We start from the raw sequence: 27,001 nt of genomic DNA on the forward strand, positions 1-27,001 counted from the left end.
GTACAGTAAGTCTGTTTTACTCTAGAAGTTTATAAAATACACAAGAAACTTTGGAAGAAGATTCTAGAGACTGAAACTGCAAATCAAATAAATGGTATCTAGATTATAACTTCATTAATACTGGGAAACCTTAAAAATATTAACTCTTCCACAAATATTTACCGGGGTCCTGACAGGCTGAGAAACGTGAACCTGTGAGCAGAATTTACATGATAGCTCAGTGTTCATGCTCCATTATCTCTACTGAGAAAGTAAACTCATGTAGTGATACAAACTAAGACTTTGAAATTTGAAGCCAGTCAAAAAATTAAGCTACCGTTTCAATGAAAATACCACACGTGAAAATTAACATGAGACAATGGGTCTTTTCCAGTCTCTTCTTTCCACAGTCCCTGCCTGAGGCCTGACTGCTTTGGGGCAAGTAAGCGCCCCCCCCCAATGGGATGGGAGGCCACCTGGGGCTTCCTCATGCACCTGAAGGACTGTCTGGGGTCCTGGGATGCTGTCTCTTCCGGCACCATCACCCTTACGTGGATTTATTGCACTGTCCCACACATCAATCTTCCATCCCCAAGTACCCGAAGAGAGAAACAGGACCCTTTGTTTTTAACTCTCTGTAGCATCCAGAATGATGATAAACAGCAGCAAATGCACAGTGACTATCTAGTAAGTGTGCCCATGGAACACATTCTCCTCTCACACACGCGCACACCCATCGAACTGGTACAACCTAGTAAGGATCATAACATCTTTGATCAGAGAAAGCAGAGTATGACCAACAATCAAAGGCAACACTGAAGGATGAGAGAAAGGCAATGATTTTTATATGAAATGAGCCAAACGAATGGATTACCAATGCAAGTAACTTGCTGGCAATGAAGACTTGCTCCTGCTGAAAAATGGTTGTGTTAGTCATTCACTTTCCCAAGAAAATCTGATTTTATTAATGCTTTAAATATATAAAATCGATAATACCTTCCAGCAATGATTTTGGTATATAATTTCTTGATTTGAACTTTTAAAAATATTTTGACTCTAGATAAATTCTGGTTTTCCTTTTTCTCCAATTTACAATATTTTCACTTGCTTGAACAAAATAGTCCATGCTAATCAATACCATGCTGCATTTTCTGCCTGCTTATACCCTTCAACTTTGTTCAACAAAGCATCAATCTCTATCATTTGCTTCATATTTTATTATTAAACAAAGATGATTGGCGAGAACTTTAATAATATGAAACGGACATTTAAAATGACGTCCTGGGTCTCAAGATCTTAGACCACATCTTGCCAAACTCCTTGAACTGCTTGCCAGTAAAATGACTCATAGATGTACTCACTTTTTACTTGTTGTTCAGGGGCTTTGATATGTGTCACCATTCCTGGCATGTTCACACTGTTCCTGTGCAGGTATTTCAGGAAGACATCTGCATTCCTTCTAGCAAGTGTGCAAGCCTGAGATACACGGAGGGCAACACGTTGTTAATGTGACTTAGATAAACATGTATTTTGAGTACATATGGATGACAACATCATACAGCTCTAACACTCATCTTTACCTAAAACATTCGTCAGGCCAACCTGTGGTTTGGAGAATACATAGGTTACATCCTATTTCAATAAAAAAAAAAAATCTGCCTTGGAGCTCTCGCTCTGAGGAAGCCAGCCGCTGTGTTGAGCGCCGCCTATGGAGAGGCGTGTGGGGCAGGGGACTGAGAGTGGCCGCTGGCCTGCAGCGAGAGGAGGTGGAGGCCTTCTCCTGCCGACCCTCGAAATGACCATATCTCCCAGCCAACACCCTAACTGCAGCCTTGGGAGAAACCTTGAGTCAGAGCACCCAGCTAAGCTGTGCCCAGATTTCTGAAAAGGGCAGACAGTATTTTCAGCTTTCTACATCATACATTCTCTAGCTCCCTACTGAAGGTACTGAACCCAACCACTGTGGAGGAAAGCAGCCACAGGCAACATGGAGTTTAGTGAGAGTGGATGGACTTAGCTCTCGGGTGCTTAGACTGCCACGCCCTGGTTTGAACCATCGAGTTTTGGGGTGGTTTGTTTTGTGGTGTTACTGTGGTACTAGATGACGGATGGATTCCACATTTACAAACGAAGTAAATACTTTCATTAATATATTAAAAAAAAAGAGAAAAAATACCCTTAATTATATTTGAGTTGGAAATATCTTATCCATTTCCTGTCTCAGCTCTGGAATTACTCTTTCTTCCAGAAGCTCTGTCTCCTTCTTCTGATACATGGTATTTAGACCACAATCTGGACAAGACACAGGGAGCTCATTATTACTGGCTGGTCAGTTTCTGGGCCTTTGCAGTAGTAGATGGAGCTAGGACACTTTTTAATTAAGAGAAGAACGTATCGTGAGTCTCCACAGATCAGCCTGAAATCGGCTGCACTCCAAATAGCGAGGGAGTGGCTGCAGATGATGGGGTTATGTTAGGAGGATGTAGAGCCAACCTGATGGAAGGAGCTTCCACGAATGGCACGAGTATAAAAAGACAAATGACTGCAATTGATCAAAACACACAAAATATCTTAAAACCCATGAAGATAGTACAAAAACTAATCCTATGTAGAGGTTGCTAGGGCAACAGCTCATTATTCTGAAAATGATTAAGCAAATGGAAAGATTCAAGCGCTTAGCCTGCCTTTTCTGGACAAACTCTATGTGAGAGTCACCAAATAGCTAAGGAGGGAATAATTGTAGCGAATCGAGGCAGAAGGAATGATGGAATCTCACCACTGTACAACTCCTAATGAAGCATTATCACCACAGGGCACTAGCCCGTCAGGTAAAAGGCAGACAGAGAAGCACATCAGGGATGAAGTGGATTCACACGTCTGGAGCACTGGTCAGCCCTCCCATCACACAGACACAGAGAGAAGCAGACCTGATGTGCCTCCTGATGGAATGTCAGGTATGCTGAGTGCACACATACACTCACATTCAAACCTGAATCTAATGAGGCTCTCAACATAACACACTCAGAGAATCCAGGATGGTGCAAAATGACTCCACAGGATGCAATATGGAAATCCAAAGCGAGAGAAATCCCACAGTGTGAGTAACTTACTTCTTCAGCTAATACATAGTAATAAAAGGGAGGGATGGTGTTAGATTGAAAGAGATTTAAGAGACATGTCAACAAAGCCAATGTGTGGACTTGTTCGAATCCTAATTAAAACCACATATAAAAGGCAATATGGGTCAATCAGAGAAATCTGAACACTGTTGTATTTTGTATAAAATAAGAGATACTGTTAATTTTCAGGATCTGATCATGGTATTGCAGTTACGTTTTAGAAAGGCAGAATTTAATGTTTAGATATGTATTGAAGAATTTACAAATAAAATGGTATAACATCCAAAATTTAAAGTAACCCAGGGAAGATGGGCACAGGCCCATGTGCTGATAATTACTGACGCTGGGTGAGAAGTACATGGGAGTTTGTTACCTGTTCTGTTTTTGTATCTATCTTTAAACTTCCATAAGGAAAAGTTTAAAGATAAACAATACACAAACACTACTGAACCTACTTGGGTGAGGGAATCTGAATACGCCAGTGATTATTTTTGTTTTATAATTTTACTTAAGTACCTATCTTAATTATAATAAGTAGTATTCAATTCCGCTTTATTCTAAATGGAGTGCAGAGAAAGAGAGGCAAATTATGAGGATTTCAATGGAAACATCCTCACAGTGGCAGGCATTTCATAAATGTAACAAGCAAGGACAGGAAAGGCCAGGGCTTTCAAGTCCCGTTTGAAATGGTTCAGCTGGAGGCTGAGGAAGTCAACATTGTTTTCCCACCCTGATCTGCTAAAAAGAAAGTCATGTGATGGAAGCTCAAAATAAATGACCAGATAGAATTTTCAAAGAGTTACAATCTATTCTCCCAGACTAAACAGTAACTCTGTCGGGACAGACATCACCTTCAGAATGGAAACAGAAATTATTAAATGGGGTCAGAGGGGTCAGGATGGCAAAGCAAAACTCAATAAAGTGACAATGAAAAGCACACACCACACCTATTTTTAACAGGTCTGAGCGGCAACAGGCAGTCTCAGAAGATCTTCCTCGAGAGTGAAAGAATGCATCACAGAAACATGGAAATGCTGCCAAATGTTGGAAGAACTTTTTAGAACATTTGAGTGATTTAGGCACGAACACGTGCACACACACACACACACACACACACACAGAGGCGGCTAGAGAAATTCCTCATTTAAAGCTTCTCAGAGGTCAAACATCCAGCCTGGCCTAAATGGGATTAAATTTCTTTTGCAGGAAACACTCGCTGAACGAGCATTAGTAACTAATCCTGTGAACCACAAGGGTGTTCCTGCTTTGTGTCTACTCTGCACTGGGTTCGGTCTTTATTCCTAAATAGGCTGAATTTCCAAAGGAAGATTATTTTAAGCTATAGGCATTTCTTTCTCATCGAATCAGTCAGTCTCTCTGCTCAGAATCATCTGGTGTTCTGACTTCCACCCATGCTTTACTCACAGGTTTCCAGGTTTTTGGAAAACCAGAGAGTGTGAATCACAAATAAAGATTTTAGGACTTTCTCTGACCAACTAGCCCCGCGCTGATGCAATGTCACACAGGGGAGAGCTGCAGGTGTGGGAGGCCCCCCTGGGATGTGGAGGTGGCCACACGCACCTGGCGCATGGGAACATCTGTGGTTCTCTGACAAAGGGTCCAGACCCTGCCATCTTCAGGCAGACACCCTCAGGTTTGTGTCCCCTGTTCAGGGAGGCACCAGCACCCCAAAGGGCCAGCTCTGTACCTTCAGGAAGGCTTCCTTTTGCTCCAGATGCTTGCTGATCATTGGGGTGACGTGGTCTGTCTCCGAGTTGGGGCCCAGCTTGTCGGCTCCTCCGCACCAGTCCTCTTCTCTCTTGTACTCTTGCTCCAGGCTCTCGAGGACACTGCATACCTGTGAGCAGAAGAGTGGCAGGCTCAGAGTGGCCAGTCGGCGTCGGATGGCACAGAGCCGCATCTCTGGCAAGTGTGGTCGGTCAGGCTCTGGGGGTAAAGGTGCAGGCCTGGGGACCAAGCCCATCGGAAGGAACCATGGGCTCCGTCTTATGTGAGGACAAATGCAGGGGTCCAAGTCAGCAGGCCTTTCAGAACAAGGACCAAATAAAAATGGGATTTCTGGTCTCTCTCTGGTGTGTTTCAGGCTATTTATTTAAATGAGAGGAAAACGGAGGTCTTCTCGGCACCTTTCCAACCTAAGACTCTTTGATTCCGAAGGTACATGATAATCCTTCTACTTCTAGAATGCTTTTCTCTGTCTGCAGTTGAACTGACTGGCTCAGCAATGACTGAGGAGTTAATGACAGAGTTGTCCAATAAAACTGAGCTCAACATGAAAGGCTGGTCTGGGGCCCAAGGCCTAGAACCTGCCTCCTCACCTGCTCTGAGGTTTTGTAGAAGGCGACAGATGCGTTCACCAGCTTGAGGCGGTCTTCCATTTTGAGCATGAGCTGCTGCCAGTGAGAGGCCACTTTCTCGGCACAGTCCCGGATCATGTCCATGTCGTAGTGATTGGCCTGCAGCATGGCTTCTGCCTTCTGCTGCACCTGCAGGGCACTCTGATGCGTTTTCTAAGGAAAGAGAAAGGGGAGGGGAAGCTTGTGTAACTGGGTTGCCACGCGTTTACTGGAAAGGAACCGGGAAGGCTGCCGTGGTGCTGCTCTGCCTGCTTTCATAGAAACAACGTCACTTAATGCTCATTAGGACACTTCCACAAACACAGCGGACAGTTCAGTTAAAAAAAAAAAAGTTTTCATGCCTAGCAACTAGTGTGTTTATATTTAAATTACCTAATGAAGGATGAAATGCATTAAGACATTCCAGAATGGGTCCCAGTTGCGGGGTTATCAGCTTGAGAAATGGCAGGGAAAAACCTTAATAGCCAATATTCTAAAAAAATGGTTGAAATGTTGCAAGCTTATTCTTCCTATTGATCCTCCTTATAATAGAAACTAGAGGCACATGAACTCATGGAGAAAAAGGTGACCACACTGAATGCCTTTTTCATTTCTACCTTAAACTTTAGACTTGAGTAAAAAGTTTTCAAAAACTCTTGACTTTAAAAAAGAGAGAGAAACATAATTCAAAGATAGAAATGAGCCAAGCGTATTATCTGGAGGCTCATGCCATATTAAAGCACCAAATAACACCAGAAATCCAGTAGGAATTCCTGCTCATGTATGTTCGCTAGAAGATGCCATAAGGGGCTGACAGGTCGGGTTCACCCAATGAAGAATCAGAACACCAGACAGCATAGCAGTTAGGGGGACATGGCTCTCTGTGGACAAGGATTTTTTTTTTCTTTTTTTTAACCACAGCAAAAGTCTGCATTTTACTGAAAAGGCACTAAAGGACTCCATAAAAGACTATACGCAATATAACCAACCCTACCCTTCACTGAGACACACTGACATGTATTAGCAATTTAATTATTAGAAATCACTAGGCACCACGTACAATTTTCAAAAGACACCCAGAGTCTGGGCTTCAGGAAGAAGGGTTCATATGTGTCTGTTGGCGCTGAGTAGTTGAAAATATGTCAGTCTCGAGAATAAATTAACAGTATTTTCTGTGGCTTTCTTCCCTATGTAACTAGAGCAGGAAAAGAGTTTTCTCTTCTTCCCATGAGTGTACCTCGAGATTACCTACCATAATTAACTCCCCTCTCCCCCAAAACCTCCATGAATAATTAACTCATATGCTGTGAGAGTGAATCTGAGTGGGCTCAGAACTGGCCTGGCACTGACCCCACGAAGGTGAGGAACGCTGTTTTTAACCAGGGTCAGAGGAGTTCTGTGGATAGTGCTGGTTACTGGTGATGTGCACCTGGTCTGTATGAACCGCCCACGGCGCTCTGCTCTGTCCAGGAGTGTGTGCACAAGACCAGCAAAATATAAAGCCCCTTAGCCCAGACTCCAGCTCGGGTTCTCAGGTGCGGGCGCTCCTGACAGCGGGGGCTGCGTGCTGCCAGGGCCCTCACGGCAGGAGGACGGCAGGAGCCTCCTGGCCTCTGGGACAGTGCTGCGAGGTCCGCAGGCTGGCACACGCCTCCTCCTCTCACTGCAGTCGCCAGCCCTTCTCCTTTCCCTGAGATACACCGTAGATGTATCAGCGTCATCACTCTGGGTCCTGCTGAACCCCACTGGGCTTGGGCTCAGTCCCCGTGAAGGGGCTCAGCAGATGTGTCCCGAGGTGGAAATGGGCCGGTGTCCCTACCTCGATGGCGTGCTGGAACTGTTCGTGCTCCCTCTGCAGCTGCTCTGCCTCTTGTAACGAGCTGGCCGTGATGAGGCCAGCGTTCAGCATCGACTCTCCATTGCGGATCCAGCCCAGCACCTGAAACAGGAAACAGGGACCTCCAAGCATCGGCCCTCCACAGGGGATCCACCTGTGGGCCAGCAGTGACACGAGTCAAGTGGGCAAGGCGGTCAAACCGCTCGCACCAGCTGTGAGGCACGGGTTTCCTTATGATCCCACTGCCAACAGCCTAATGTCCTACCATGGTATCTGATCCTAAGTGCTGCATTTTAAAAATTAATTCAGTTATCTTATACCTTCAAACGGGTGCTGAAAGGTGGGGAGTGCAGTGGATTGTTATTACTAGTCCACAGATCATAACAGATTAAGAATCACCTATTAGAATATCTACTGCCACAAATAATTCCCTGATAATGGGGCGCCTGGGTGGCTCAGTCAGTGAAGCATCTGCCTTCGACTCTGGCCATGATCCTGAGGTCCTGGGATTGAGCCCCACATCAGGCTCCCGCTCAGCAGGGAGTCTGCTTCTCCCTCTCCCTCTGCCCCCCCAACTCAATCACTCTCTTTCTCTCTCAAGTAAATAAATAAAATCTTTAACAAGAAACAAATAATTCCCTGATAAGTATTTTTCATTCCTTTTTTCTTAATAAACATGCAAAATTAGCAAACTGCTTGGTAAGGGAACTATTTTATTTCACCAACATATTTTCCCATTTAATGCCAGTGTTAAACGGCCACTAACCAAAGAGCGGATTCAGCGGTGCTACAAGGCTCGGGGTCGCCCCCCGAGGTTCTCTGCAACACACACAAATAAGAGCGCTCCTACCATGGAAGCCCCAGGACTGCGGAAGGTCACTGTGGGTGGTTATTTATGGCATAGACCGCTGGTTACCTACCCAGTACCTACTTCTCCTCATTTCCTTTACTCAGAAAACCTCGACTTGTGTGTGGGGGGAGCTTAAAATAAAACCACTTCACTGCCCCTACGTCACAGCTTCGTTACAGTTGGACACTGTCCAGCTACTGAGATCAACGCAGTCACCTCCAGGCGGTTGGGGGAACATATTTCTTCTCTGATACAAGTATTGCTTCTTCCCTGTTATGTTTTTCCCTTTGTGCTGCCTGGGCAGTGGAGGGGGAGCTGGGATTACAACAGCCACCAGACAACTCATCACCCGCGTATCTGCCGGACCTGTCGCGTGGCCACTGAACGAACACCAGCAGCAATCTTCCACATCCTGCCGCGTTATGTAGAGAAAGTAATTTCTGAGCACCATTTTTGGACTCTTATAGGCAAATGCAATTCCTCATGGATAGTTTATTTCTTTATTTCTCAGGCACATTGTTTTGTTTTTAGCAAGAAGGAACATTTGATTAACTGGTCTTTAAAAGGCAGGTCGCAATACTTCATGTCATTACACAGGAGACCAACAGGTGCTCTTGAAAGCTTTCCAGTTGGATGGTTTATCTGCTTTAACGTGAGTGCCACCCACTTAGGCACCACACCTTGCTCACACTCCAGAGGCACCTTACTCCCTCTGCCCAACCTAACACACGCCTTTCTGTGCCTCCACCAGAATCCCAGAAAGCCATACTTTCCTTGTATCAGGGCAGGATCACGAGTGGTTTCTCTCTCATGAGACAAAATGTCACGTACACACTGAGTGTATGTATGCGTGGAATCACTGGCTATGAGCCGGAAGCAATCCCTTCCAAATGTTCCATTTTTATTTTGCCATCCTCTCTGAGATAGGGCAGTAGAGCAGGCTGGTCACAGAAGAAAACCCCAGCCTTCTATGGCCTGTGACCCTATCCAGATTGATAACAGCCTACTTGGCAGAATAATCATATAGTTATTTAGCCTGAGAAGCACCGTGCTCAGTTTCAAGCAATGACAAAACAAGCCAAGTGAATGTTACTGTCAAAGGCTACACCTGCTGGGCGGGGAAACCTCTTCCGCTACACAGTGAACACGCAGCTGTCTGGCCGCTGGCTCTATCCTTACACACGAGCTCTGGCCATACCGGGGTGTGCGTGTCACATCACGCTTCACAACGGCTGCGTTCTCGACAGGGACGATCATCCCCGGCGCCTGTGTCCCAGATGACCAGGAGGCCCCTCCTCGACGGCTTGTCAAGGGGGCTGCTCCGGTACGGCCCCACGTGCAGCAGCGGGCTTACCTGCTTCACTTCCGCCTGCAGATGGCGGAGCTGCACACATTGCTCCAGGTGCTTCCGATGCTGCTCAGCTGCCAAATCCAGCTCCTGCTGCTTTTCATGAAGGAACTCCAACAGGTCCTGGACCCGAGTTGCCATGTCGACATCTCTATCGCAAAGCAGCTCCACTCCTGCAGACAGTGAAGGGAGAGCCCAGAGTTCGACTGGCACGTCCGCCTGCTCCTCAGCCGCGCACGACACACACCGTGCTTTGGTGAAGAGTCTGTCCGGCCGGGCCGAGCCCATTACCTTGAAGGCCAAGTTCAAGGCAGGCATAGCCAGCAGAGGAGGGTTTACGTGTGCTTCCGAGCATGCGAGGGGGTCTGCAAGAATGCATCCGATGTGTTCCGAAGGAAAACATACTGAACAGCAAATCAAACCAAACCCACTTCCTGTCAATCTATTTCTGCAGTGATAACTGGGGACACGAGCCCCTTGGCTTTATCAACGAGTGAACTCTGGCTTGTTTTTGCTGTACATCCACTTGTACCCAGCTTACTCTTCAGGAAGCATTTAATTTGATTTGTGTAAAATGAGTAATGGAGTATAGCAGGTTGCTGCCAAGTTTCAAACACTACAGCTGTCTCTCTCTACATTTTTAAGCCTATAGTGACATCTGCTGGTAAAATATAAACTAAGAAAAAAAATTAAGACTGAAAAATTTTGGGGAATTCGTATTTCATTCATGGATGTACAACTGGGCTCATGCTCCCAGAGACGTTGTACAAGAGGATTAAGGGTACGCGCACTAACGAATGTTACATGTGATCACGGCAGGTGAAAATGAAACAGCAACATGTTCCTCCTGAAGAGCAGGTGCCCAGAACATCCATGTCACAGGGGCTAACTGTACTTTGCGGCCAGCACACAAATAAACAGGATGAATTCCCATATGACGTGAAACCCCCACAACTGACAGAATGAAATGCACTCCTTACCAGAGGCCTGCACTTCGTTGACGTACTGCAAAAGGTCCTGCCCTTGGTGGATGACATCGAAGGTCAAGTTGTTCATGGTCAGAGCTTTGTCTGCATGGTGCTGGAGGCGCTGTTCTGCTATCGTGAGATCTTCCGTGTCAAAGTCGTTCATTTGCTGAGAAAGCTCATCGTTCCAAGACTCCAGGTCTGAGATGATCTGAGGGAGGAGAGAATCTTCTCAGGACCAAGACTTTCAAAATAAATACCTGCTGCGACACCTCACTGTGCCAAGTGAGGAAGGAACCAACAGGACCGTGTCCGAAGGGCATGGAAGCTGCTGCAGGGCTCCCACAGGCCAAAGATGGGACAGTTAGATATAAAAAACCCATCACAATTGAATAAAATTTATAAAATATATAAAAACACATTAATTCTTAATGATTTTTTTTAAAGAAGAGCTAAAAAGCCTAAAATTAAATGAAAAATTCCTCTGATTAGAAGTTGACAGGAAACCAACCTTTATCCTGAAACTGATAAAAGAGACAATTATTTAAGCCTATAACAATGAAGGAATGTTCCCCTTTATAGATAAATCTAGTTATAAAATGTAGAAATAATAAAATTAGAAAGCATTTTTTCTAATTTTGGTTTGAAATTCTAGTGAAATAACTCTTTAGGCAATGATCATCAATGTGCAATAAACTATAATGGAAAGGATGGGGGGCCTTCATGGGAGGGGTCAGGGTGCCACCTCCTAATCCCACAGACCAACCTTAGCTCCTTAAAGGAGTGGGGCCAGATAGGACCAGCCTTGCGACAGGAGAAGCCGTGGCCCCTGGGGAGCATCTTGCACAGAAACGGAACCTGAATCTTAACCAGGTCTTTACATCAAACTTCCAAGTTTACAGGAAATACCAGGGAAAGAAAAGCAGAAGAGAATCACTAAGCGAAAACAGAATGTGGGACCTGGATTCTTCCACTGATGCAGTCATTCCAACAAGTCACGGCAGGAAAAAAAGGGTGGATGAAGAGATGATTCTGGATGGAAAGACTAACTATCAACCGCGTAAGCAGCACCCACAGGTCTCCCTGCCCCTGGGCAGCCGCAGAGGTCCGAGCAAAGGCTGGGTGTTAGTTAGAGAACAAGGACTCGGGTTGTTGAGGGGTAGTAGATGGTGGTTATGCGGGAAAAGGCCTTAATTTGTAGAGATACTTAAGAAAGTCTTTAGGAGGGAAATGGTAAGCTGGCAAAGCTTTGCTCTAATATACTACAGCACAATAATAATAAAAGAAGAGATATTTGCAGCAAGGAAGACACAATCCTTTTACATTTGGGAGACAGGCATGTGGCTATTCACTGTACCATCCTTGCTACTTTGGAGCCGGTTTGAAAATTTTTGTAATCTGCTTTTTAAAAATTAAGGCTAAAAATTACGAAATCCAGAAAGAAGGAAAAAACTTCTTGTGAAAGAACACTGTATTATCTCTACTTCTGTGGAATAACCTTTCCCATGAGTCCTGATTTCCTTTATCCAGATGAGGAATAACCATCTGAGTCTGAAAATCGGACAGCATGAGAGGGTTTACATAGAGCGCAGCTAGGACATGGGAAGAAATAAAAACTGAAGGCTTCCCCCAAACTCCTACGGCACAAATCTTCTGGATTTGTTCTTTCGTTAGTGGGGTCTGCATACAGTATGTGTATTTACATTAATTTATTAAATTGGGCTAATTTATAAAATTAATAAATTTAAATAATGCTAAATTACACATAAGCCAAAAAGCCTCTGAGGGAAAATATTTTTTAAAAGGAAAGAGCTTACCATACCTTTAATATTTTTTTTTTAAAGATTTTATTTATTTATTTGACAGAGAGACAGCCAGCGAGAGAGGGAACACAACCAGGGGGAGTGGGAGAGGAAGAAGCAGGCTTCCAGTGGAGGAGCCTGATGTGGGGCTCGATCCCAGAATGGCGGGATAACGCCCTGAGCCGAAGGCAGACGCTTAACGACTGAGCCACCCAGGCGCCCCACCATACCTTTAATCTTTATCTCTACTCTAAGGGGACTTTTCTTTCTTAACGTTCCTTTTCTGAACGGAGGCAGGAAAGGGTTAGGTGTGGTGGGGAGAGACAGACTCAGCAATCATGTCTCACGGAAACAGCATCAGGCTCAGACAACACCCAAGAGCGGATAATAAACAACGATGGATGTGCCAGAACCAGTAGGATTCAAAAATACTCACCAAGCTTACAGAAACCCCGGCAATGGCTGTGATCAAAGGATCATCAGGAGAGATCCTGCCCAAAGTTTATCATCACAGCTTGTTAACCACACAAGTGAAGACAAGAAATCAGTGGCAAAAACAAAGCTCCAGAAAGCGGAAGTCATTTTTGAACACGAAGTCTTTGGAGAAGTAACTTTGTTTTTAACTGGATCCCAGGAGGTTCAGAAATTCAAACGTTCCTCTTCCTAAATGTACATGTAACTGTGTCCCCTAAATAACCATCACAGGATGCTACAGTAATGACTTTGTTGTTTTTAGATCAACAGAGCAGATGTCACCTGGAATATCAAGAGGCTGAGACTGCAATATTTCTTTTTATTTTATTTTTTTTTAAGATTTTATTTATTTATTTGACAGAGATAGAGACAGCCAGCGAGAGAGGGAACACAACCAGGGGGAGTGGGGAAAGGAAGAAGCAGGCTCATAGCAGAGGAGCCATGTGGGGCTCGATCCCATAACGCCGGGATCATGCCCTGAGCTGAAGGCAGACGCTTAACCACTGTGCCACCCAGGCGCCCCGAGACTGCAATATTTCTAAGCCATAGAAAACCTAGATCCACTTTTGAGAGATGGAAAGGCTATGAAATACAAGAGATATGAAGGATTTTAAAAAATTGGCCAAGGAACAGAGAAGTTTCTCCCATAAAGAGAAGTCCATGCCTCCTATGGGCAGTCAGATGGAGCATTTTCCCAGGTAAGGGACGAAATCCCAGCCGAAGCCTCAACTGCTCAGGTTTTCATGTTTCAGGATTATTCCAGAGAAAAGAGGTTCTTAGGCTAGGACATTCTAACAGCTTTTAAATTACATTTTAACTGGCCTGTGACTGAACTGCAGGTTTAATTTCCTCAGTTCAGGAAAGCAATGACCCCTGGCCTGGCACACCAGCTTTATTAAGGCCACTTAGAATCTTGTGGCTTTGGTGTGGGGAAAATTATGTTTCTGGTTCCTGAGCTACATTTTAAAACACTAGTTTGTTGAAAATGGAAATACAATTAGAATTTTTTTTTCCTTTAAAGTAGCAGCAATACAAATGAAGCCAAGAGATTTTCTTTAAATATCAAAATATCTTGGGGCGCCTGGGTGGCACAGGCGTTAAGCGTCTGCCTTCGGCTCAGGGCATGATCCTGGCATTATGGGATCGAGCTCTACATCAGGCTCCTCCGCTAGGAGCCTGCTTCTTCCTCTCCCACTCCCCCTGCTTGTGTTACCTCTCTCGCTGGCTGTCTCTATCTCTGTCAAATAAATAAATAAAATCTTAAAAAAAAAAATCAAAATATCTTGATGAAAAACTTTAAATAATACCTGATTGCTTGCTCTGTGTTTCCTAACTGGAACTACTCAATAACAGCTAAGTTTATTAAAGCAATTCATAGAAGTAGGGGTCACAGAGGAAAACAGGCATGCTGGGTCTTCGGTTCATACAGTCTGCAACCTGGAACCGGCACACCATGCCCAGGCCATGCACAGGTCCTTAATGAGCTGAGCACAGCGTGCCCTTTCTCTACATGACTTTGCATGTGGCTTTAAAGGTCAAGACACTGACAGCAGATTTTACCAGACAACGCGCATGGGATTTAACTCTTTTCTTATCATGAACCAATGGTGACAATGAAAACGGCCAAGAAGGCCTTTCTTTAATGAAAACGTTGATGGAAGTTTAGACAGATGGCCAACCAGAGACCCCCATGAGAGCCCTGCACAGGGCCTGACCTGGTCCCTGTACCAAATACCAAGACCACCCCTAGACAGGCCTGAGAGAAGCAGGCAAGGCCCACTTCAGGCAGAGGGTCCTCCCCTGAGCAGAGAGAAGTGAAGCAATCTACACAAACCCTGGCCTTCAGTGACACTGAGGGTCTGGGTGTGCAAACCCTCAAGGCACTAGCATGAGGAGGGCACGCCCTACAGACACCACTCCGAAGTCACAGGACCACCTGGCGGGCTGCAGGTACCGGGACAGGCACTGGTCACTCTGCCAGCTGTATGAAGCTGACAGGCACTAGGAAGCTGGCCTCCCCCAGGCTGAAGTGAGTTCTGGTTCCTTTCACCATGTTCCACAGACAGATTCAGCACCATCCAATTACATTTACTTCTGCTTGCACTTCATCAAGTTCAAAAATGAGATCTTCCCTGACACAGAATTAAGAACCACCCTTTTGTTGAAAAAGAAACCTTACATATGAGGTGTAATTTTTAGGTAAGAAGAATGAAATCTTATTTCATCTGAGCACACTTGTGTGGAGAAAAACAACTGCACTTCACACCAACAAAACTGCTCTCAGCACAGGCTCACTGTCTGGGGAGGCGGATGGGAGGGGGAAAGGCAGGCAGCGGGCGAGAGGGGAGAGACAGAAGGGGAAAGGGAGCATCACGGCCTCAGGTGTGAGCCTCGGCTGTGTAGACAGGGGATGCCGTGCAGCACGGGCTTAAACAAGCTACTTGTTCTTCGTGGCAGCTGGGCTTGGGCTCCACTAGCACCGGCTTCGCTCTCCCCTGCTATGCGGTGTGGCAGAAAGCAAAACGCCCTGCGGGCGAGGCGCACTCCTCCCTCCCTCTGTCCTCCCCCTTACACCCAGCAAGCCAGAAGATGCAGGAACCCGCAGGAGGCAGAGGATGGACGGACACATGGACACTCACATCGATGGCATCCCTCTCGAATATGCGCAGCTGCAGGAAGAGCTCCAGCTTGATCTTGCGCTCCTGGAAGAGCTCCTCCATCTGGGCCTGGGCCTCATCCAGCTGCTGCAGCACCGTCTCGATGTGGCTGATGGAGCTGTTGTGTGGGGTCTTGTTGCTGGAGATGGCCGAGTCCCTGCGGAGGGGCAGAAGGGGACGGGATGGGCATGAGAAAGTCTCCCATTGTCAGACACCAGATCCGGCTGGCCGCACGGACTTCAGGGGGAAGAAGGCTGGCAGGAAGCGGGGCCGCTGGTCTCAGAAAATGGAATCAGCAGCCCCTCCCGCTGCACAACGCTGGGCTTCCTCCCCCGAGCAAGCTGCCAGGTTTGAGGCCACACTGAAGACTCTCCTCTTAAAGGAAGTCTATCAGGGAAAGCAGCTTCAGCAGAGCTCAACTTGAGCCACTCCTCTCCCTAAGCAGAGAGAACAGAACAGACAATACCTGTTTACTACACATGGCAGTCAGGGCGGCAGCAAGGGGTTCAACTGTAATGCAAGCAAGTCAGCCTGTAGCAGTCACTTTTGCCTGACTCTTGGCAAAGTGAGCAGCACGTGAAGCTATCAGTCATGATTCAGTAACTGTCCTCTGAGTGATCCAGTAACATGCATCTGCTTCCAGGCCCAGCAGGGCTACCTGCCTTCCTGCAAGGAGGAGCACCTGAGGGACAGGTAACTTCCCGCCCCTCCCCAGGCCCGGCCTCCCAGAGCCTCAACTCTGAGGACAGGGATGTCCACCACCGCCTACAGAGGCAGGTCACTCAGGGCCTGGTGCACACAGTCCTCGGAGGTTTAAATCAGTCTGGTTTGTAAAGAAATTTCAATAACTATTAGGTAAGTGTTAAGAGGAAATATTAATAAAAGCTGAGTTCTGGCTAAGTTTATTAGTCAATGCTGTCATAAGAGAAATCCTTGAGCCAAAAAGACTACCTTAGAGAAAAGCAGAGAAGAGGAAGAAAGAGACGGTATTCTCCTTTCTAGGCAGAGTTGTTATTTGTTCTCTACCTAGATGGGCAGAGAATTACTGGTAATTGTTCAAAAGTGGGAGCTCAGGGAAGGGAAATGACTGGCAGGATTTCAGAGCGTCTGTGCCCCGGTGGGAGGCCAGGGACATGGCCCACCTCAGCTGCTGGATGAGGTCCTCCCCTTCCTTGATCACGTTGACCGTCACTTGCAGGGTCGTCTGCTGCTGCTGGCCAAAGCGCTTGATGAGGTCCTGCACGGCCTCCACCGACTCGGCGTACACGTCATCCAGCAGCTCCTTCTGCAGCTCCTCCAGCCATGTCCACAGCTGGGGAAGCAGAGAGTGCGGTGAGGCCAGGCCCCCGGGCCCCCTCCCCAGGAAGTCCCCCTCCCCAGGAAGTCCCCCTCCCCAGGAAGTCCCCCTCCCCAGGAAGTCCTGGTTCGGACACCAAGTGACCACGCCGGGAGGGAGCTGGGGGCAGCCTGTTCCCAGGGCGGGGAGGGCAGGAAGGGGGAGCACCCCGAGCAGGACCAGCGGGCGGAACAGACGCACAAAAAAAGCAGTATGCAACCACTGCATGGTGAAAAATAAACAGGCAGAGAGCCCAAGGGGACTGTCACAAAAGAGAAAAGAGGAAAGGGAAGGGAAGTCACTCTTTCCGATTCTTCCTAGGCTCCATCCTAGTGTAAGAGAAAGAAGAAAGACCCCCTCCACCAACTGAAACATCTGCTAAGCATAACGCATTCCTTTACACATCCTCGGACTCCTGTTTAGCAGATGGATGGTTTTATTTTATTTTTAGCAAGGGCACTACAACCCATTATTAATTATTAATAATTAAGCTCAGATGTGGCTGCTTTACAGGGCTCAGAAAAGGAGGAGGCGTATGATGTGGTGGAATAAATACATCACCGTGCCCGGCGAGAGATTCGGATGTGGCACCGCTCAGTAACGTGGCCCACCCCAGGCCACGGCACACTCCTCCAGTGGAAAGAGTGTGTATCTGGAAAACACCTCAAGCCTCCATTGTACCACCACTCAAGATGTGTCTGGGGACGTTGACGAGTAAAGACAACTTGGAACGACAGTGGCAAGAATGGCCTCAGGCCCAGCAGGAGCAGAGCACTTCACCCACTTCCGGCAAGTCCCCTGCCCCCCTCCACACCCCTGTGGAGCCATTCGGCAAACTGGGAAAGATGGCTCATTACACTGAGCGGGGCTCTGGTGGCTTGGAAGTGGTTTGTGTGAGGAGAAAGGCTCCTGCTGCTTCAGGGATGTAAGAATCACCCCCTCCCCCATATCTTCCAAGCTTCTGTTACACACAGCGCCTCTACGCCCAATGCCAACAAGCCTCTGTGGCCCATACGGCAAACTGTGCTTGCCAAAATAAATGCTGTATTGGGTCTTTTGTTTCTGAGCTCATCCTTTTTTGAAAACTGCCTTACTGAGGCATGCCTGACATACAATAAACTGCATGAATTTCCAGGATATACTTTGCAAAGTTTTTAAACATATGAACGCACCCATGAAAACACCCCTGCTGTTCACAGTGAACAGCTCCATCACCCCAAAAGTCTTCTTGTGCCCTCTGTAATCTTCTGTCTCCCTCTGCCCTCCCTCCCCAGGCAATCTCCCATCTGCTTTCTCACTATAGATCAGCTTGCATTTTCCTGAAAAAGTATATAGATGGAATCAGACCCTATGAACTCTGTTTTTGGTCTGGTTTCTTTCCTTCAACAGAATTGAGATTCATCCATACTATTGTGTGTATCAACAGCCCATACTTTTTTACTGTGGGACAGTATTCCAGTCTCTGTATGGCACAGTTTAGCCACTCATCTGGTAAGGACATCGGACTTGTTTCCACTTTTTGGCCATTACAAATACAGTTCCTAAGAACACCTGTGCACAGTCTCTGTACGTACCTCTGTTTTCCCTTTTTTAATGGTGAATAGGTGTAGAGGGGCTGGATCATATGATAGCTGTATGTTTAAATTTTTAACACACTGCCAAACTGTTTTTCCCATGTAGCTGTACCATGGCACATTTCTGCCAGCAGCCTTCGAGAATTCCAATTCCTCCACATCCTCACCAATATCTGAGAAGGTCAGTCTTTTTAATTTTAGTCATTCTAGATGAGTGCCATCTCATTATGGTTGTAATTAGCAATTTCCTACTTGCTCACGATGGCAAACCCAAGCTAACCTTCTAAGAATTCTTTTGTTGTTAAATGTAGCTTTAGTTATGTCAGTATTTTAAATATGGCAGGTCATTTTAAAAATAAGGACAGTGATGGCAAAAGAGTTATTTTTCAGTCAAGGTACCTGGGACCCTAGGAGTTCACTTTACTCAAAATGTTAAATAAAACATCTGTTAACTTGTTTTTTTCTATGCAGCCAATTTTGTGTATAAGTTATCAAATTTCACACAATTCCAGAATTTTAATTTAAAGGGGCTTTAGAGGTAGGCTGGTTCACCTCTTTGATCTTATAGGTTAAGGAAAAGAAGCCCAGGTGATGAAGTCACCTGCACCACGTGGGCAAAACCAACTGCTGGGGCCGAGCTCCTGGGAAAGAGCCCTCTAGATCCAGTCACACTTTGCATTGATATTGTCGGTCAACACCAACAGTACCATTCTTTGACTCGCCATATAAATATGGACTAATGCTTGCACCATCTATAAAGGGCCCATAATCAAGAACATACTCTTTTGGGTTTGTTGTTGTTGTTTGCTTTCCTCTAAATTCTGGTGAACATGGTTGCAGCCTTGGTAAATAACAGGAAGGATGACAGCATCATGACCATGAGGAATCTCCAAATTTGCTCTGATATTTCCTATGAAAAATCTTCCAAGTTCTACAGGTCATATTGTAGGGCAGGGTATTGTGGATTTAGGAGACACTTTAACAAAGCATTGACTCTGTGACCTGAGAGACTACTGAATTTCTCTGAGACTCAGTTCACTACGACAGGGACCCTCAGACCAACACTGGCCTCGAGAAGTCACTCTGAGGGCCGGAAGACAGAGGCTGCAGGAGAGCGCCGGGGCATCAGCAGTGCTCTGTACAAATTTAATTCCCAAAGCATAATGACCCACTCAAAGTAACTCAAGAGGCAAGATTCGCTAAGAAACCAAGAATGTGCCAGTGAGCAATAACAACAATTTTACCAGCACATTTTATTGAGTCAAAATATTTATCCCAAAACATCCAGGGTATGTTATCTAATAGGAAGGCTTTTCCAGCTCAAATGGTTTCATCAACTTCCCGGTAACCTGTTTCCCACTTGCTCCCCACAGAGAAAAATCCCCCTCAGCCACAAGTGGCCAATGCAGCCCTCCCCACCCTCAGATTCCTGTCTGAAGACAAACACTCTGAAAAGGCGGACCTGTTCAATTACACTGATACCAGTGTAAAAGAAAATGGGAAAAAAAAAGAAAAAGAATGCCTTAATCCCTTCCTTTTAAAATCTCAACTCTCATCTGCACCTTCCTACCCGCACTGCACTGAAGCTGCTCCCGCCTCGTTGCTTGTGAGAACCCAGGAAAAGGAGGGTCCCCAGAGCACGCGCGCCTGTGAATCGGCCGGGCTCACGGACTAACCAGGGAGCACACGTGACGGATGGACAGAGAGGCACCGCACATCATACGGCGGGGTCTTTAGAAAGAGGGCCGCTCATTCAGTGGAGTTGAAGGCACAAGTAAATGTACTGCCAGAAAGGACTGCTCTCTTTCACCGTCGGCTAAACAGCAGCAGCACTGATGAGAAGAAGGGTAAAGGAGCCAAGTCCACCCCAAATGTTGACTCTGCATCACAGAAGGGGGTGTGGGACTTATCGGAGAACAAGCTGGTCCATGGAGGGCTGGAGCCAATGGGGGCCACTGGTTTGAGTTACACTACACTAGTAAGAGCAAGGTTCTCATAACACCAATAGAGACTAGTATCTCTTCTTTCAAATTTGTAGAAAAACAGAAACACAATTTTTTTAAGGCCACTAGAAAAACACTACAATATCAGCAAAATATAATAAAATGAATTAAGACAGCTGGTAGAGAATCTGCAGGTGCTGGATAAGACACACCTAGCATACAGGTGGCCTAACCCGCCTCCCCACCCCCTGTTCACACAGCTGGGTCAGGCCTCCCCAGGGCCATCAGCCTGCTAGGCCCCTCCAGGAGCCCTGGCCCAGCACCTATCTTGCACCAGTAGCCTAGATGATGCCACAGTGGACCCAAGGGGTGTCTGTGTCCCTGCCTGGTGCTTGACAGCCTCTCCCCTGACTCAGTTGTGAGGCCTAACTCACAACCCAGCTTGTGAGACAGGATGGGGGATGGGGTATAAAATTCCTCTTCTCTAGCAAATACTAACAAAAATACATACATAATTTAGATTATGAAACCATGTTAACGAGCCTTGCTTCTATACACTGTGAGGAGGAGGAGATCAAAACCAATGCCTGGAACTGCCCTGAGGCACAACGCGTAAGCGTCTACATAACTCCACTGCAACGGCCTAAGAGTTAACAGTTTATCCACAAATGATAATTAAAACACCTCTCTTAAGAAGTAATATGGACTAGGGGCGCCTGGGTAGCACAGTCGTTAAGCGTCTGCCTTCGGCTCAGGGCGTGATCCCGGCGTTCCGGGATCGAGTCCCACAATCGGGCTCCTCCGCTGGGAGCCTGCTTCTTCCTCTCCCACTCCCCCTGCTTGTGTTCCCTCTCTCGCTGGCTGTCTCCCTGTCACATAAATAAAATCTTTAAAAAAAAAAAAAAAGTAATACGGACTAACAAGAGTGTGAGCTCTGAAGCCAGACTGCCTGACACCCTATCCTGACTTAACATCCTGGGCCGTGGTCCTGGGCAAGCTACTTGGCTGGTCCACGTCTCGGGCTCCTCATCTGTAAGATGGGCCTGGTAACAGCTCCTCCCTCAGGGAGCTGCTAAGAAGAGTCAGTGGGATGGTATGCGCAGAGTGGAGAAACAAGTAAATGTGACCCACCAGTACTAGCTTTGCTCTTTGAAAAAACATGTCTAATAAGAAAAACCACAACGTTTTAAGTTCTCTTTCTCTAGATACTTTTCAAAACATATCCAGGTTCTTACCTATTGTTCAAAATATGTCACTGAGTCTGGTGGACTTAAAACTATCCCATGTTTAAATCTTTTTACACCTAAAAATAGTATGAGGAAAAGGTGCTAGAATTAGTGCACTGGAGTCCATAGAAATCACTTCCCCTTGGTTGCAGGGGAAATGTCATGAGGATCTGTGGGTCAAACCTTTTCCCTTCCTCAACATCCTGGACACTTGGACACGCATCCACGCTGGAACAGGCTCACCGGGCCCAGCCAGCTGTGGAACCGGTGAACGGCCACAGCCATGGAGGAAACCACAGAAATGGATCTTGGGCTCCGGCAGTTGAAAAGGGAACAGTAAATGAGGTAAAAGGAGCAAGGTTATATTTAAATCCATAATGTCACATGCCCGCAAATCATTTGCCCCTTTAAAATTTTTTTTCCCTGCTTCTACAGAAAACATTCTCATTCAATTTGGAGAAAAAAGGATTCTCAGATAAAGGTCATTTCTAATATCGGTGATGAACTGATACATATCATAATGCAGTGCGATTCACGTAAAGTCTATTTTTAAGATTTTAAATTAGTATATGCTGCCTAAAATAACCTCTGAATAAAAGAACGAGAAAAAGTCTCTAGGATACCTGTGAAATTTTGACCATAAATTTCCTAAGCGTGAAAAAACCCTGCACTTCTGTGTGTGCTGTTAATTTCCAATAAAGAGATACATCTTTGTGACAGCACAGCAGGAGAGGAGCTGCAGAATATTCTCTCCAGGTTCTCAGCTGCCTGGATTTTACTGTGGGAACTGTGGCCCACAGCCAGAGTTAGGCAACGCTGCCCCCTAGAGGCCCTCTGAGCAGTCGCCAGCAGCATTCCTATAGATCTAGTTCATTGACCAGGATCCATCCACAGAGAAGGCTGGGCTAGGGAGACACAAGAGGTTCTGGAGAGAGAACCCCTGTGACAAAGATGTGAGAGCCCTGGTCCTGGACCCAGTGGCATCTGGCCGGGTCTGACCCAGGTGCACCTTCACTCCGGGCCCCTCCCCCTCACCTCTGGGCTGGGTGGAGCCTAAAGGAGGAAACTGCAACTCTGCTGGGAGAAATGTCCTGGAAAAGCCCCTTCCTCACTAATCAGATAGGAAACTTTACCAGAGGGAGCTCCCAGAGGAACCTGCTGGCCTGGGGGAATCCCAGGAAGGACTGAGCTTCCAGCCCTATTCGCAGGTGGTCGGATCGGAGGCCTGAGATTTGGGGATTGCTTTAGCTGTAGCCTCTTTCAGAGGCAAAATCTGAATGCAGCCTACTAAGCCCACTCCATCCTGAGGTGGAGCCCAAGATGTCAGATGTGGGCCCTTATCTGCACGTGGCCTTGGGAAAATCCGTGAGACTCTCTACCCTCAGATTTCTCATCCATGAAATGTATCATCTTACCATATGCCTTCCGTAACTGGCAGAGCCCAGTATGAAAATCAGATGAAGTGACCACAGACCTGTGAAAGCGCTCAGTCATTCCAAGCACTTTATAAACAAACTACCACCACTGCCATCTGCTTCCCTACCGTTGTTTATGACAAAGACAATCATCTGGGTACGAATGGGGAGGGGGGAGCTGTAAGGCCGGCATGGGAATCATAAAAGCCTCATTCCCCCAGCAGAAGCTGCGAGCCAGGAGCAGGAGTAGGTAGTTTCGGGATTTCTGAGGGCACCCACTGTGCAGGTAAATCGCGATTCAGTTTCAGGTACAAGCAGCAGGGCTCAAAGGGGAGCCATTCCTGCCTGCATGGCATCTTCTTCAGCCTGAAATGGTGCACACACTTGGTGCCCTGATCAAGGAGGAGTGAGGGCTTGATTCTGGGGTGGGTGATAAAAGATGTCCTAACATGACGAAAGGAAATTTGTGAAGGATGTACTTGGTGCGGGGCGGGGGGGAGGCACACAAATCAGAGTCAGTATCATGAAATAATACCCATGCAAGAGTATGTAAGAGAGGGGACAGAAGGAGAAGAAAGCAGGAGCATGTCAGGGCAGCCCTCGGCAAAGAGGAGATGCCATGTCGGCGGCGCGGACACGTGATCAAGGACAAGGTGACACGCACATGATATGGCTGGACAGAGGGACCCACACAGAGACCAAGGTCAGAGCGGGAACCTCAATGATCTAGATATTTACATGAAGTCAACTTGGTAAAAAACAGAGATTCTGAGATGAGGGATTTTCTTTTTTCTTTTTATTCCCCGACATCACCAAAGCATAAAACACTCTTCCTGAGGTTTCGAATTTGGGAAGAGGTCCTCCCCACCGCCACGTCATTTTGACAGCAAGCACCTTCCCCCCGAAACAGTCTGCAGTTAGTCAAAGCGTAATTCCTCCTTCACTCTTCAAGTCTCTGAAGACAGTGAGCACTGGTATAGTCTGTCGTCCCTATCCCAAGGTAACACTTCAGTCGTTGGACTCTACCAGCATGGCAGGATCTGAAATTCCTTCCACACCAGCTCACTCTCCTCTAAACACCCTGCAAAGTGGGGGTGGGAGAGCAAAGGCGACATCACATGTGATCCAACCAGCAGTGCACAGCGAGATGACTGCCCCCCAACCGGGATTTTTTTCAATGCTTTTGCTCATTACAGCCATGGGGCACGACACTATTGTGCACTCTGTTCATGAACATGTGTAAGGTTGTTGTTTTAGCAAGTGCTGTGGCCACCCCTGTGACCCTTACTCTATAACCTGTCTAGATGTGTGTTTATGATGCAAAAGACTCATATGAAAACCCATGAATGAAATTTCTAGGGAGGCTGGGTGTCTCAGTCAGTTGGGTGTCTGCTTTCGGCTCAGGTCTTACTCCCTGCTCAGTGGGTTTCCTGCTACTCCCTTTGCTTGCTGCTCTCTCTGCTTGTGCGCTCTCTCTTTCTCTCTCTGACAAATAAATAAAATCTTAAAAACAAAACAAAAAAATTTCTGTGATGGATTCTGGCTTATTCCTGTTGACATGTTTTGGGATCCTACATATTTTACAGACCCTGGCCTAGACTTTGATAAGCATGCCTTCCATGCCAATCCACCCACTCACAGGCTTTCTGCATGGGGACAGAGACATACAGGGGAGACATCGTTCCCCAGCCTCGCTGAGGACACCCACTAACAAGCCACGTGATGATGGTCTCACTGACAAGGCTTTTAAGGTAACCACAATTATTTCTGCTCCACCAAGTCTGCCCTTGCTTTGTGGCCATTTGGCCATTTTCAAGACAGACAGCTCTCCATAACAACGACTAGTTTTCAGGTTGCCTGAGTTCCGATGGGCAATCTCTCCAGATGTCAAACTGGGACATAAAGGGTTTTTTTTTTATTATTATTATTATATCATGTTAGTCACCATACAGTACATCCCTGGTTTTTGATGTAAAGTTCGATGATTCATTAGTTGCGTATAACACCCAGTGCACCATGCAATACGTGCCCTCCTTACTACCCATCACCAGCCTATCCCATTCCCCCACCCCCCTCCCCTCTGAAGCCCTCAGTTTGTTTCTCAGAGTCCATAGTCTCTCATGCTTCATCCCCCCTTCTGATTACCCCCCCTTTCTTTATCCCTTTCTTCCCCTACCGATCTTCCTAGTTCTTATGTTCCATAGATGAGGGAAATCATATGATAATTGTCTTTCTCTGCTTGACTTATTTCACTTAGCATTATCTCCTCCAGTGCCGTGGGACATAAAAGTTCTGAATACATTAGTGGAATCAGTTCAAAGACAGGACAACTGCACAGGCTGCTCCCCTACAGAAGGTGACACCAGGGATGACACCCACCCATCTGCTAGGCCTCAGGTCCAACTGAGGTGACTGGTCTACCATCTCTCATGGTCACCACTATCAGCAAGTCTGATCCAACCATGGGTCTGGACTGGAAGTTACTTCCTTACTCACAACCGGGTATTATGAGTAATACCTTACTATCGAACACTTTCTTCTTGGCACCTTCCACTTAGGGAGCAGCATGGGAGTATAAAGACAGGGCTGGTCTTGTGATAACATACTCCTTCAGCTGATATTTTTTCCCAGCCATTCAGCAGTCTGATTCTAGTGACTGCACTAACAGATTGCCCGTATTTTCCTATTTTGTCTACAAATTAAATGTCAAATGCCTGGTCAAATGCTCACTAATTCTACTGCATGCCCTTCATCAAACCAGAAACCCAGTAAAAAATGAAATTAAGTTAACATGTTATAACCTGTTTGTTCACTTCTTCCTCCACTGGCGGTTTATAAACTCTGCTTAGGGCTGAGCTTGCCTGAGTGCTGTGTGAACTCTGCCTCCTGCATCTCCAGCCCCCTGGCATGTCTCTCTGGCACTTCCTTAAAGATTGACAGACTGAACCATCAAGTTCTCTCACTACCCAGGGATCTAATTTGTCTTGAGATAGAGACTTGAACTCACTTAGAAGAAATATGTCCTTCCTCATAAAACCTTCACTCATTTTGATCTTCCACTTCTTCTAAGCCTGAAAAGCGGCCTCCCTGAGGAGACCAAGAAAGCAAAGCGAAAGTGCGTGAAGTCTACTTTCTACTCGTGTCCACAGACTTCACCAGCGTCAGGCAGAAAGCCCAGCCCTTCCTTGATCTTGGGGTTCTGAATTCTGGGCTTCAAAGAAAGGAAAACAACAACAAAACCAAAAAGCCCTTTCTTATCTAGAGCTTTTAAGCTTTCCTGACAAAACCCTTATATGTTGTTGGCGATCAACCTTTCTACCACTTATTCAGTAAGAACAATAATCAGAAAAAAACGATACATGCCAGAAATGGACATGGATGATGTACTTCTCACAATTAACCGAAGACCTATCCCATTTGGTTTATGAAGCCAAGTATCAAAATAAAAAATTAAGAATATTAAAAATGCTCTATTAAATTAAAGTCTAACGAGTAAACCAGATTATGTATACATCCATTTTCAGCTGGGCGTTTTAAGACCTAGAATATTGCACTGGCTTGACATTCTGTTCAAGTGCTTCCCCTTTCTATGACATTAACTGAGGCCAATCCACAAACAATGACTTAACGCAGACATCTGCAACTCCACTGAGGGCTGACTCTCCAACAAGAAATTGTAAAATTTGGAGTCCGTGCAGTTATAGATTTTCAATCCCTGTTATAATACTGAGTTACAAATAATGATGATAATACAGAACATTATTAATTTATTCACTTAATAATACAGAACATTATTAATTTATTCACTTAATAATCATCTACTAAATGACCAATACATGTCAGGTATGTTAGCGTCCACTGTAATTTTCTGCACTAACATCTAATTACTCTGTTGACATTTCTCTACCTGAAAATATTGGACCAATATTAAGAAACAGAAAACTCATGAATTTAAACCAGTTTTAAAGTACTCTACAGAAAATATGTGTTTTACATGAAACTATTTGGATAAAAGGAACTTCTTTTTCAGATAATAACATCTCTCCTTCCCCACGGGCTAACAAAAATGTTTTATGCATATTTATTTGGTGGGAAAAATAAAATCACTCATTTTGTAGC

The 27,001-nt window shown here is 46.1% G+C and overlaps 1 protein-coding gene across 1 annotated transcript in view; it reads right to left on the minus strand.

Annotated features, from left to right (window-relative positions):
- The window catches only part of TRIO (trio Rho guanine nucleotide exchange factor), a 347,159-nt gene that overhangs the window by 118,029 nt on the left and 202,129 nt on the right, over positions 1 to 27,001 (minus strand). The window contains 8 exon segments of the mRNA XM_034657080.1: positions 1,341 to 1,455; positions 4,807 to 4,956; positions 5,438 to 5,629; positions 7,275 to 7,394; positions 9,497 to 9,663; positions 10,471 to 10,666; positions 15,371 to 15,545; positions 16,531 to 16,700. Coding sequence (XP_034512971.1) covers positions 1,341 to 1,455; positions 4,807 to 4,956; positions 5,438 to 5,629; positions 7,275 to 7,394; positions 9,497 to 9,663; positions 10,471 to 10,666; positions 15,371 to 15,545; positions 16,531 to 16,700 — 1,285 coding nt within the window.

Source organism: Ailuropoda melanoleuca, chromosome 3 (assembly GCF_002007445.2).
Source record: "Ailuropoda melanoleuca isolate Jingjing chromosome 3, ASM200744v2, whole genome shotgun sequence".
Taxonomy (NCBI): Eukaryota; Metazoa; Chordata; class Mammalia; order Carnivora; family Ursidae; genus Ailuropoda; species Ailuropoda melanoleuca.